Source organism: Quercus suber, unplaced genomic scaffold, assembly GCF_002906115.3.
Source record: "Quercus suber isolate HL8 unplaced genomic scaffold, Cork oak 2.0 scaffold_32, whole genome shotgun sequence".
In the NCBI taxonomy this organism is placed as follows: domain Eukaryota; kingdom Viridiplantae; phylum Streptophyta; class Magnoliopsida; order Fagales; family Fagaceae; genus Quercus; species Quercus suber.
Window position 1 is genome coordinate 503,280 of NW_027069497.1, and position 14,482 is coordinate 517,761.

Below are 14,482 nucleotides of genomic sequence, written 5' to 3' on the forward strand. Positions count from 1 at the left end.
ATGGGGCCTAGAATTAAGCCCACAAAAGATTGGAAACTGGAAATGGGCCCTGGTCAAGCCCAAATGTAGCGCTATTTCAATAGAGGACTAGGCCTGAGTCTGCCTTGTTAGACCCAATGGGCCAAGGAGTTTGGGCTGGTACATGGACCACTCTAACAATCCTTATGAATAGTCTCACCAGAAAATCAAGTCAAAAGGGAGATACATGAGAATGGCTGGTGAGAAGGTTAGAAGGGAATACAATTAAGAAACAATTTGGGACCGTCAATTTTATTGTACCTCTTGAATCAATGGACCACTCTGTTATTCTTGAACCAATGTGTGGTACATCATAAACGAAATATTTATGATTGTTTACTTTATATTATACATCAAATTACCATGTGGCCTATGACAGTGAATTTATCAGGACAATCTGACCTGTCGTTGGCTACTTGGCTGTCAGTGAACATGTAGAAATTCTTTTGTTTGTGGTACTAAATAGCTTGAACTTTTATTGGGCTCAAAAGTACATGGCTACCAATTTGGGGATGACATTTTTGGAAGAAAAAAAAAAGGGACATATAGATTTGAACCACTCAAGCAATTGATCCAATGTCGGCCAAAAAAAAATCATAAACCAAAATTATTGATTTTTTTTTTCCTTACAAGAAGTTGGGAAAGAGAGATTCGAATCCATGTCTTTCAAATAAAAGAACCACGCAACGCGCCTGAATTACAAGAATTAATTATTATTATTTCAAGTTTAGAAATACTTCCTTTTTCCATATATATATAAATATATATAACAAAAAATAATAAATAAAAAAAAGAGTTGAAAGAAGGAAAGGAACTTCCATATGTCGAAGGGGAAAAAAATTTGCACTTGACATGGGTTGTATGAGCCTTTAGGAATGGATGGCTAGGCCTAAACCCAGCACATGGTTCAAGCTAAAAGCTGTCTCAAATGTATAATTATATTGTATGAAACTTTTGCTAAGTAATAATTATGTTGTAGTATGAAACTACTAAGCGTAGTAAATGATCTAGCAAAGAAGGGTAGTTGAAGCAGTTTGGACCCATGAAAGCTAGTAAAAGCATTTCTAGGAAAACCAAAGGTATAGATTCACCACACATACTATAAAGTTATTAAGTGAATCTATATTTTAAAGACATATACTAGGACTAGTTGCAAGTCTTGATTCCAAGAAATTGGGTTGTTCCTTCTAATTATAACATGCTCCTATGATATTCAGCACATGGTTCTTAGACCCGGACCGGATCGTACGTTCCAATCCAGTTAACTGTGAACCTCCCACTATTGCAGTTCTTTTAACCCTAAGAACCCCTCTATGAGATAAAAGCATGAAATCGTTCGAATCGTGATCAAACTGTACGGTTCTGAGAACTGTGGTCGGTTTCTACGATTAGCACGGTTCCTCTTTTTTTCAGATCTGGAACCATTGATTTGTAAGGATAAAAAAAAAAAACAAAAAACACAAAAAAGAAGAAGACGATGAAGAAAAGAAAGCACAAATTCAGGTCTTTGTGGACGAAGCTAAAGTTTGGCTGCCATTTGAAACTCTTTTCTTCAAGGCTTGTGTCTCTGGAACTTCTAGAGTTGATTTGAAGATAGATGATTTAGTACCTTGTCATTGCTTTGGAGGCTGAAATTGATTTGGAAGGTGGAGAGAAAACGTGTGCTGATTCTTGCAAATGGATGAAGAAGTGTGCTATTTCTTGCAAATGTTAGATTTGCTTTTTCTAGTCTCTGTTCTCTTTTGATTTTGGTCAATTAGATAATTTGGTGGTTTTAAAATATGTGGTGGAGAGTGATGTTTTGTTTGTCAAATTTGTGTTGGTGTTGATGAGTCTGTCAGAGTGATAATGCAACCTAAGGAGGAGGGAAAAACCCTTGATTCAACATGTAAACTTTATATGAGTTATTTCGACCTCGGTTCAACCTTAAAAACCTTGAATCTTTCTCATTTACGGTTCAATAAACAATCCGAGTCTAAAAACCTTGATTCAGCATGTAAACTTTATATGAACCCTAAAAAAACCATAATTGTAGGCATCCATCAAAAAATTTTAAGAGCTTTTTGAGAAATACCTACTATCATTAAACTAGCTTATAACTCCATGCATATATATGGATATACTCAAATATATACAATAAGATGCACGGTATAATTCCTATATATATATAATGTAAATACTATTGATAGTCATTTTTATATTTTATTAACTCTTTAAAAAAAATTGTAAGGATATTATTATGTATAAAATGTAAATTGTCTACGTTTTTTTTTTTAAAATTTATTGTGAAACACTTTTTTTTTTACGATTCATTTATTCTAAATTCTTTAGTTTTTGTACTTAATAACTCACTTGGATGAATATTTATGATGTGATCTCACATTTGATTCTAAAATTAAGAGATAAAACTCTTTAAGAATAAATAATTATGACACATGACGCAAAATTGAAACTCTAATTTGGAATTCTAATTTGAGTTTCTCTCAACTTCACTTATTATTATTATATATAGGGTTATGCTAACGAGTGCCCTTAGGGCACTCATTAATAATCCATTTTAAGAAAGTTTTGATAACACTTTTATGAGAAATGAAAAAAAAATATCAAAATATTAATTACTTTTTTTTCATTTCCCATAAAAACTTTCTTTAAATGGATTATTAATGAGTGCTCTAAGGGCACTCGTTAGCATTTTCTTTATATATATAAATTAGAGTAGTACATGGTTTGTTTGAAAATTTTAGAGTTGAACCATTCTTTTGTTCTCTTTTCTTAAAGTATGTTGTCCAGATTAGAAAGTTAGATGAAACAAGTCATTTCAAAGTGCATAGTAAGAACTATTACATATAGATTATAGAGCACTAGCCAACCCCACAAGCTATAAGGAAATCCTACCTATAAATAAATATTCCAACGTGCTTGAGATGGAAGAACTACACTAATGAATCATCACCTCATATTAATAAGGCGTAATGCAAAAGTCAAGTGCTCTAAGAACCTCATACTAGTAATTAAGGCGTAAATAATGCTATACTATCACCTTCAATTAACAATGCTAGGGCTAAGCCATAGAAATTAGTTTGTTGGTTGGGTTCAGTTCATGAACGATCATATAATCAAAGCTATACCTCAATTATCTGTATCTCTATATTAATTGTGCGAAATAGTTTGCCAAAGTGTGGAGAAACAGCAGAGTCAGTGTGGACCTAATATATATATTAGGGTGGCTTACTGTCTCTCTTGCCCACTTCATGACCTCTTTAGCCATATGGGCAGCTCTATATATAACCAACCACTTATTTTATTTATAAGTAATAATTAATGCGTAGAAAATGAGATCTTCAAACTATATATTAAGTTGTAATTAATGTAATATTATTTTCACATAAGTCTACTATACGGACACCACGCTTATTCTGCACTAATCAATATGTTGCCTGAACAATTGTGAATTTTTTTGTGTCGAAGTTATTGTTAATGTAATCCTTAGTGTTTTTGGGCTGTGATTGCACTATATTTACTGTAAATGGAAAAATGAATAGGCTAGTAGTTTGACTCCATCTATCGCTGTTTGCATATGTTCCTACATATTCTAGCATCAGTCTCTACTTTACTTGTGCAAATGAGGGCATTGAAAATAAACAAATAAACATATTTGAACTTTCCCTTTTGGTTGAAACAGAAACACACTTAACTATCAGGAGATCTCAAATCTCTAATATGGTATGTCTTTATCAGCATGTGAAATTTATACCTTCCAAACACAAAATACATGAACTAATTAAAAGTGACTTGGTATCCCAAATCTGTAATGGTATGTGTTTACAAATTCATGCCTTTCAAACTCAAAATAAGTTAACTAATTTGCCTCAACTTTACCAGTGCATGTGTGGACTGACAATAAACAAACAGTAAATAATATTAACTTTCATTTCGGCTGAAACCGAAACATACTAAACTTTCAAAAGGCCTCAAGTCTCTAATGGTATGTGTTAAATATTGGTAAACAAAATGTTATCAAATTTATATACCTACGTAAGGCAATTAAAAGTGACTTGGTAGCTTACCAAAAAAAAAAAAAAAAAAAGTGACTTGGTAGCCCAACTTTTATATGGGCTTGATCATTAACTAGTGGGTCGTAGGATGACCGGACTAGAATTTTATCTCAAAGTCAAAGCTGAACTAACTTTTCAGCTGGGCTATTGTTTAACTTCAAACTTTTCGTCAAGCTCAAATCTCAATGTTACCAAAAAGACAATCTGCGATGCATAATTAATTAATGATCATTGTGTGACTAATGCGTATGATAAGCTCTAACAAGGTAAAACATTATTCTTCAAATTATTTAGAATTTTTTTTTGTTCATATTCTTTTGATGTTATAACTTATATGGCTCAATTTATTAGATGAATATTTTAACATAACCTTCAAGGTTGTAAGATATCATAATCATATAATAATGACTATCATTTCTATAAAATGATAGAATTTTAGTATATTTTTAATTTTAGTAATATATATAAAAAAATAAAAATAAAAACATATAGACTAAATTACAATTTTAGCCCCTTTACTTTTGGGCTTGTTTTCTTTTCAATCCCTTATATTTTAAATTTTTCATTTTTTATTAAAGAATCTTGTAATTCAATAATATTTTCTAATCTCTCTTATGTAGTCGACATTTTACGCATTAATTAATCTAAATCAACTTTTATATTTTAAAAAGGGTTGGATTCAAGTTTAACCTAGTATAATTTCAAGCAATGTTACACCAAACAATAATTTTTAATTAGATGTAAATTTTAACAAATCCACCATTAAATTACATTATCTTCATATATTCTCCACGCTTGAAAATTTTCAAGGTGATCAAATATCAATAGCCATATCATCAATTAATTGTTTAAATTTAAGTTTTTGTAGTTTGAAATAATGCATTAAAAATTAGTTTATGGATCAAATGGTAAATTATATATGATTTGAATGAAATTTGGCATGTATATTAAGAACATATAGAACATGTAATTTAACTGTTAGATTTTCAAAATCTAAATTCAATAACTAGGTGTAACTTGAACACCACATTTTCAAAAAAGTAGAAAACATTAATGAAATAAAATTACATTTTTTTCCCTTTTCTTAAGGATTTTTGGCTTTGCTTCGACGAGTGAAAGGCTTGGGGATGACAAAGACACAGTGAGATAAGAGAGAGAAAGGGAGTTTAGTCACGATATAAATCTATGAAAAGAGGAGAGGAGAGGACTCCTCAAAACTTTAAAAAAAAAAAATCAACAAATTTTGATAATTTAGAGAGGGTTTGGGGAAATTAAATTTTGGGAGGATCTTGAGAGATTTGGTATTTGCCTAGCAAGTTAAGAGATTTAAAGGAGGATTTGAGTGGTATTTTTTGGAAGATTTGGAGTGAGGTGGGAGTGTGGTCACAGTGAGCATGTAATGGTGCAAGGTTGAGAGAGAGAGAGATTATCTTTAAAGTCATTCTTTCTTACATGAGTTTAATGGGCTTAAAACGTCATTTTAAAATAATGAATTTGGATATGAGGACGATATTGGAGACAATACCAAATGTGAGAGACGAAAATAAATTTTTTTTTTTAACATAAAGAATCAAATAGAAGGTCTCTCAAAAAAAAAAATTTAAATAGAAACAACTCAAACCATAAAAGGAGCAAAAGTGTAATTAATTAGTCAAAAACATAAGTGTATAAGTTGGATATATAATAAATGCTATTTGATTAAATATGAAATTTGACATCTTTGTTAAGAAAATTTGTAATGTAGTCCAATAATAGGGTTGATCATAATCAATTGATAGTTACTAAACAATATAAAAATAACAAAGAATTGTGTCAAGTATAAGTTGGTGGAAAATGGTTCTCTTCAAACTAATTTAAAGAGAAACCCATCAAACTCTTCATATATCTTTTTATTATATGTGTACTTTGAAACTCTAACTATTTGATTACATGTTATTTTTATATTTTTCATTCTTGCAAAATTTCAAGAATATCAAAGATTAATAGCTATATCAACAATGACATGTTTAAATTTCAAGTTTTATGGTAAAAAATTATGTATAAAAAATAATTTTATTGATCGAGTAATAAATAATACTTGATTTGAAAAAAATTTGACATGCGTGTTAAGAGCACAAAAAACATGCAATCTAATGATTAGATTTTCAAAATTTACATTCAATAAAAAGATATAAAAGTAGTTTGAAGGTTTAGAGAAAAACTCTATCCTAAATTGATTGCTTATGTGTTAAGTTTTTGGTTCTCCTTCCATTCTCATTTCAAGAAAGTAGGTTTCAAATTTCAACTAAGGGATCCAATTAAACAATGGCCCCTTTTTTCCACTTCCTTCTCCATTGCCTAAATTGACTTTATTAAGAAGTCACTCTTTTCGACAATCAAGCACAGTCTTAATCAAGTATTTATTTTAGAGTAGATTTTGAGTTTTTTTAGTACCTTATCTACCCTTCCCATTCTTTAAATTAATTGACAAAAAGCAAAAGATAAGTAAACCCTTATCATTTGGGTGATGGTACCAAACCAGCAGTGACCCAATTATTTAACCATTTTCTTGGGGTTATCTTTAATGTAGGGCACCATCCTTTCCCCTTGACCATGGCAATAATAATTTCTTCTTGTCACATTTTTTAAAAACAAAACACTAGTTGCACAAAAGAATCACAGACATAGTTTCAATGTGCTCACCTAATTAGCCGAAATTCATAGTTGAAAATTAATGGCTTTTTCACTAGTCATTAGACCCATATATATCATGTGAATTTTGCCTAAAAACACAATCATTTTTATAAAATTTTCACAATCTAAAATGATTGAAACATACTAAAAGTTTTATCAAATATGAATTCAGATTTTATATATATATATATATATATATATGATATTTATGTTCTAACAAACATTAGTCTTGAGAAATTAGAGAGAAACTAGAACTACTATAAATCTGACAGGTGGGTGTGGAAGTATTGGTGAGTAGTAACCTCTCTACCCAATGCAAACTCGTTTTCTTCAACTCCAACGCTCAGTCTTCGCTTTTCAAATATCACTCTCACTTACCAACACAACACACAAACGCGCGCGCACAACTAACAAAAACCCACACAAAATGACATGTATCAGTACTGTCTGGTAGACCGACCAGTCAAAACCCACATATCTCTCTCTCTCTCTCCTATGTCAAACACACACAAACCCTAACCACACTCTCTCTCTATTGAATATTTTTAGCCATCAACCTAGTCTAACGACCCTTCAATACTATCATTTGGGTGTGTGTTTGTGTATTTTTTTTGTTTGGATCATCAACCTTTACAAAGTTGTAGCACTTCTTGGGCAACTCACAGATCTTCCTCAAAGTCATCTAACTTTTTTCCTCTCTCTCTCTCTCTCTCTCTCTCTCTCTTCCTCACCTGCAGGTCTGCCATATTACCTTCTCTTCTTTCCTAAACTTCTTCTCTCACTTTCTTTTCCTTCCTTTTTTTTTTTTTTTTTGGGGGGGGGATTAAAGGGGTTTTGATTTTTTAGTTCAAGTGGCTAATTCTCCTTTCTGTCTATTTACTATCTTTGGAATCCAAAAGTGATTTTCTTTCTTTCATTTTTTTAGTATTTCTTTCCTTTTCTTTTCTTTTTTGAGTTGATATTTGATAGAAAAGGAGATAGAGTAGGTTTGGTGCTTGAAACTCAGCTGCAAGCATGGCTGCACCGCCAAGTAGCCGGCTTCAAAATATGTTACAGGCGGCGGTGCAATCGGTTCAATGGACTTATAGTCTCTTCTGGCAACTCTGTCCACAACAAGGGTAATTATAACTAATTAATTAATTTCGAGCAACAAGAAAACTTTTTGACCAAAACCCATTTCTCATTATCAATTATGGTTGCGTAATTTGGGGTTACGAGATTTTTTGTTACTTATTTCTTGATGTTTATGATGGTCCAGGATCTTAGTTTGGGCAGATGGGTATTACAATGGAGCAATTAAGACTAGGAAAACAGTGCAACCTATGGAGGTTAGTGCTGAGGAAGCATCCCTTCAGAGAAGCCAGCAGCTTAGAGAGCTCTATGATTCATTGTCCGCCGGAGAGACTAACCAGCCGGCACGAAGGCCTTGTGCTGCTTTGTCGCCAGAGGACTTGACGGAGTCGGAGTGGTTCTATTTGATGTGTGTCTCTTTCTCTTTTCCTCCTGGGGCGGGGTAAGTTGAATTAATTACTTCACACTTTCTACTAGCTAGATTAGCTTCCTTTCTTTAGCTAAAAAAATTTAATGTAAGGGTTTCTGTCTTAATTAATTTCCTTTTCTTGGTACATTTTAAGTAGGAAAAAAAAGATTTGAATTCTGAAAACATCAGTTGGAAGCAATAGAAAATGTCATTTGACTTGAAAACCATTTACTATTTTTTTATTATTTTAACCTGTGAACTGTTTTGTGTTTACATCAATCTTAATTTCTTGAAGTGAATCTCATGAGTGTGCACCAAATTGCAAGTAAAAACAGCAGAAAAATAAAATAAAATCATGGGGTGTGAATGATTTCCTTTTGTTTCATACACTTTGTCACATAGGCAAGCAACGCATGCAATGCTCTCTCTTCCAATTTATCTATGGTCTCTCTTTCAAAAGTTACAGAAAGAATTTCAAAATTTTCCTTTCCCCAATAGTAGGACATTTATTTCAGAAACCATCCTATTCAATTTCTTTCTTATAAGAAGTGAGCCAAGAAAATAATGACGACCGTCTTTCTATCTGTCTTTCTCTTCTGTAATTGGGTACGAAATCATTAGGCGACTGTTACTACTGTAAAGTCTGGTCCAAGGCCAGAAAATAGGCACAACAAAGAGCTAGTAATTGAGCTTGTCCAAAATAGTAGCTAACTAGACAGTGCACCAAAGTTCTTCAAACACAAAACCTGCTCTTTTTGTTTTTTTGTTGAATTACTTGCTTGTTTTTGAAACATGGTATTGACATCGTTTAAATTGCCCTTACAACACGTCAAGTGAGAGCCTTTTGCACCAAATTTTTGGTTTTTACTTTTTACTTCATGTTTTCAGGGTTACTAGGCTTACACTGATTTGTCTTTTTTACAATTGTAAGATTGAAAACTACTTTGGTGGTTACTGGGAATATATTCTGAGAGTGCTGTATCAAAAAGTCAAGGTGCATGAGAGAGGGAGAGAGAGAGAGAGAGAGAGAGAGAAAAAGTCAAATAAATAAATAGAGGTTGATCACACTGGCTCAATGAATTTCCTATCTCTTTTGAAAAAACAAGCAAAACCCAAATCCTCGTTTTATTTATGCAACTAAAGGACGTCCTGTTAAGATTTCATAAATCTATTTCTCTCTCTCTCTCTCTCTCGCTAAGACCTCGAAACTAAGATTTCATGGCTCTGAGTACTCGCTGCTCTCATAGAGGGCTGTGTTGTACCCTTTTTTAATAACGGAAAGGGATGGAGCACTGATCAGAATTTAACCATGTTGGCTCTTTTTAACATGTAAAATCCTCATCTAGTATTATTTTTCTAGAAGATTAATTTGGACCACATGTTTAAACACATTTAGCTGTAAATCATGCATTTCTATAACAACATGACCAAAAAAAAAAACCTAGCTAGGACACTCTTACTATACCTATTTCAAAGAAAATGTATTAAGGTTATATGATATGTTGGTGTGTATATATTGATTCAATGCAACATTTGCAACTCTCTCATGTAATTTACGAGGGGAGGAATTAATTATTGTAGGTTACCTGGAAAAGCATATTCAAGGCGGCAGCATGTATGGCTCACCGGTGCTAATGATGTCGATAGCAAAACTTTTTCTAGAGCCATTCTTGCCAAGGTATCTCTACCTGTCTTCCTCTTAAATCACAAATGTAAAATGTTTCATACAATAGAGGTTTCATTTGGCTAAATCACCGTTTATATAAATTTTTCAAGACAAATACACATACTTGATATATAGATCAGGAATTTAATACAGAAAAATATTATATCAACTTCTATAATTTCCTAATGGAAATTAAGTTATATACAAAACAAAGAAAAAACAAAAATTGATAACTTAAAATTTTCTTGGTAGCTAATGCTTTGTTTTTAGTAGTGAGTAGCATATTTTATATATATTATCCCAATATCCAGTTCAATAACTAACTACATTCTCCTTGTTTTTTCAACATGAACTTACTACTTTGCCATTGGACCAGAGTGCTCGTGTTCAGGTAATTAATCCCAAGACCAATGCAATTTAATTTGTGTTGCTCCCTGATTAATTTGCTTTATGAACTAAGAATTTCTGTTTCAGACTGTAGTATGCATTCCTCTACTTGACGGTGTTGTGGAACTTGGCACAACTGATAAGGTACGTATATATGAACAATTTTCTGTCATTACTATTAGTACTTACACTTGTGCTTAAAAAGAAAAAAAAAAAATTGTACTAAAAATATCACTTACAATTACATGCGCGTGTATATATTGTAGGTGCAAGAGGATCTTGCATTTGTTCAACACATCCAGAGTTTCTTCACTGAGCATCACCAGCACAACCCTCAGCCACCAAAACCAGCTCTTTCCGAGCACTCCACTTCCAATCCTGCCTCATCATCGGGCCACACGCGCTTCCACTCACCACCCGTCCCGCCTGTTTACACCTCAGCAGACCCACCTATCAATGCCGAGGAGGAGGAGGAGGAAGAGGAAGAGGAAGAGGACGAAGAAGAGGAGGATGAAGGTGGAGAATCAGACTCAGAAGCCGAAACGGGCCGTAATGGTCGGCCTATCGCCATGGCCATGGCAGTCCAAAACCCTCATGCCATAGCCACAACTGATCAACCCAGCGAGCTTATGCAGCTCGAGATGTCAGAGGACATCCGACTAGGCTCACCAGATGACGCGTCAAACAATTTGGACTCTGATTTTCACATGCTCGCTGTGACTCAATCTGGAAACCCAATTGCCGATCACCACCACCACCACCAACGTCGAGCTGACTCGTACCGAGGCGAGTCAGCCCCAAGATGGCCAATGGTACAAGAACCAACAAGCAGTGGAATTCAAATTCGACCACCATCTTCAGGTACATCAAAAACTGGTAGTTAGTTAGGGTTTCCAACTAAATAAATGGTTCAGTACAACACATACCACAGTAGTATTAATTGACTTCGTAAATAAAATAGTGATTCAATTAATACTGCACATAACAAATACAATAGTGGGGTATTCACTATTCAGCACTGCACGTGGCAGTGATTCAGTACAACACGGAGCACATGACTTGACATGAGTAGTAGTGTATAATTGACTTTAATATATGATGCCAGATCTTACACGGACTCCTACATAGATAAACACTGATTAGCACGTATCATATATATATATATATGCATTGCATGATACTAATAAATTTGGTTTCCAAAAATGGGGTCACAATTAATGGTGGTCCCTGTGGGGTCACTGCATTAAATCCCCTAATCACTGTATGATGATGATGATGTTCAGCAGAGCAGAGTGACTTGATAGTCCATGCACATGGGAAATAAAAAATAGAGTATGTATACGTATATATATATATATATATACATATTTTGGCTTTTACTGACAAAATTTAGTTCAAGATTCTACTAATGGATCCCACTAGCCACTGTGGTAGCCCATGAAAACAAGTCCACGCGCCCCCTTTTTTTTCTTTTCTTTTTTTTCCCGGTGGAAGTGGTGCTGTGCTGGGCTGCAAAATGTAATTGGGATCATACTTTTGTTTTGGGTGAAAAGGGACAAGCCTCATTTATGTGGTTAGTTGTCGCGACTTGCGTGCAACGGTGCAATAAATCTCCACAGTTATTGGTTTTTGGGGAGTGAAATCTTCAACTAACCCATGCAAAATTCAATATCTTGGTTGACACTTTGTCCCCTATAACCCTTTCGGATCTTTTTATTATTATTATTATTATTTTTTTTTTTTTTAACTCAGGTTTGAAAAATTATTACATAAACATTTTACTCTTCTTCTTAAGATATGAGGAGATATCATCTGATTCAACTCACTTGCTAGTGAATCTTTTTTTTTTTAATAAATATTTTAATTAAATAATATATATTCTGTCCCCTATAACCCTTTTGGATCTTTATTTATTTTTTTAACTTGGGTTAGAAAAATTATTACATAAATGGTTTACCTTTCTTCTTTTACCGAGGCTCCCAATATTTTTTTATAAAATTATTACATAAATTGTTTACCTTTTATCTGATTCAACTCACTTGGTGATGAATCTTAATTTTTTTTAATAAATATTATAAAGAAATAATATTTCACATAAATTAGTTTAATATTGTTACTATGGCTTGTTGTGTATAATAAAAATAAATAAAATTAGGTCAAAGCTATATTTTCAAAAAAATATATAGATATATTATTATAATCACAATAATCATAAACAATTGTGAAAAACATTATATATTTCTAATAAAGTTACTAATTCCGTTTATTGGGATAATCATTGTTATAATAAGAAAATACTCCGTAGAAGTTAATCCACAAAATCAATGAACCCCATTATTATTTTATAATCATTCTCATTTGTCAATGTGTTGGTGTTTGTGTATATGTGCAGGAGGAACTCCTCCATTAGACGACTTGACACAAGAGGATACCCATTACTCTCAAACAGTCTCCACCATCCTCCAAACACAGCCCCGATGGGCTACTGACTCATCCACCTACATCCCCTATTCCAACCAATCAGCTTTTGCCAAGTGGACAATCCGTGTGGACCACCACCTTCAGGTCCCACTTGAGGGCACATCACAATGGCTCCTAAAATACATTTTATTTAGTGTACCACTTCTTCACACTAAGTACCGTGATGAAAATTCACCAAAATTAAGGGATGGTGATGTTGCCACTCGTTTCAAAAAGGGTACCCCACAAGATGAGCTCAGTGCTAACCATGTCTTAGCTGAGCGGCGCCGCCGTGAGAAGCTTAATGAGAGGTTCATTATACTAAGGTCACTAGTGCCATTCGTGACCAAAATGGACAAGGCCTCAATATTAGGTGACACAATTGAGTATGTAAAACAATTGCGTAAAAAGATTCAGGATCTTGAGACACGTAATAGACAAATGGAGGTTGATCAACGGTCAAGATCAACTGGAGACTTACAAAGGTCTAGTAGTCTAAAAGATCTGCGGGCCACTACTAGTGGGGTAACTTCAGACCGGACTCGGGCCGGCCTATCCGGCGTAGATAAGAGGAAGTTGAGAATTGTGGAAGGGAGTGGTGGTGTTGCAAAGTCCAAGATGGTTGTTGAGTCACCACCACCACCGCCGCCTCCGCCACCTCCGCCACCACCACCTTCATCACCGCCAGCGACGCCAACAGGAACCTCAGTAGAAGTGTCAATTATAGAGAGTCAAGGGTTGTTGGAGCTCCAATGTCCTTACAAAGAAGGGTTGTTACTTGATATCATGCAAAAGCTCCGAGAGCTCCGAATTGAGACCACAACAGTGCAATCTTCATTGAATAATGGGTTCTTTGTAGCTGAATTGAGAGCCAAGGTACAATGCTAAACATATAATTAATCAATAGATATCACATACATCTGATATATGAATCTTTTTTCTCATAATTTATTGATGTTACTTCTGCATGTGACCCATATACTATGAGAAAGATGATACATATATTGAATGTACAAGATATCCTCTCATTAACATTTTTTAAAAGTTTTGATTAATATTTTACTAATTTGTTTCATTAAACTCATTTGTTATGTACATCATGATACTAATTCTTCTTTTTTGTGTGTATCTTCAGGTGAAAGAGAATGTTAATGGGAAGAAAACAAGCATTGTGGAAGTGAAGAGGGCAATAAATCAAATCATACCCCATACTGACTCTTAGATATTTGAAGGATATGAGTTAGGGGGGGAATCCGTAAATTACTGACTTATTGAAGTAGCAATGTACAATCTTTAGTACTTGTGAGATTTAGTAGTCATTTCCCAAGTGTAACCTAACAAAGTGTATGTTAGCATAAAGGTTCAAGAAATGCAATATAAAATTGGTCTAGTAACGCCTGTTGATACTATATCTTGAAGATAATATTGACCATATAGCTAATCATCTTTATAGCCAAGAGGAGATGACCAAAAGTAATATTTGTAATTAAGCAGCATGATAATTAGCATTGTATATAACCTTTTAGCTGTTCAATAGTTATGAACTTTTAGCCTTCATGCAAACCAATCGACACGTATATGCATCTCTTTTCCCTTCATTAAATATATATACTAAATATATGAGGAAGAGAGAGAGAGAGAGAGAGAGAGAGAGTTAAAAATCATGGATTATACTATGACTCAAATGCTAAGCTGTTATTAAGAGATATATGATCGTCACAAAAGCTAGAGAATTTGACAGTT

General features: G+C 33.6%; 1 protein-coding gene across 1 annotated transcript; it reads left to right on the plus strand.

Moving 5' to 3' along the window:
* The first annotated feature begins 7,364 nt into the window (after nt 1–7,364).
* On the plus strand, nt 7,365–14,129 carry LOC111985424 (transcription factor BHLH42). The gene is made up of 8 exons (XM_024017072.2): nt 7,365–7,864; nt 8,005–8,259; nt 9,808–9,904; nt 10,269–10,283; nt 10,367–10,423; nt 10,546–11,140; nt 12,672–13,615; nt 13,875–14,129. Exons 1-8 carry the CDS (start codon nt 7,761–7,763, stop codon nt 13,959–13,961), a joined length of 2,154 nt encoding a protein of 717 aa, XP_023872840.2. The 5' UTR covers nt 7,365–7,760; the 3' UTR covers nt 13,962–14,129.
* Nucleotides 14,130–14,482: the final 353 nt, after the last annotated feature.

Excerpts from the sequence above, each read along its gene's own strand:
- LOC111985424 (XM_024017072.2), top strand. The coding sequence starts at position 7,761 with ATGGCTGCACCGCCAAGTAGCCGGCTTCAAAATATGTTACAGGCGGCG. Across the intron at positions 7,865-8,004 it reads CAACTCTGTCCACAACAAGG|GATCTTAGTTTGGGCAGATG; the intron begins GTAATTATAACT and ends ATGATGGTCCAG. Across the intron at positions 13,616-13,874 it reads TAGCTGAATTGAGAGCCAAG|GTGAAAGAGAATGTTAATGG; the intron begins GTACAATGCTAA and ends GTGTATCTTCAG.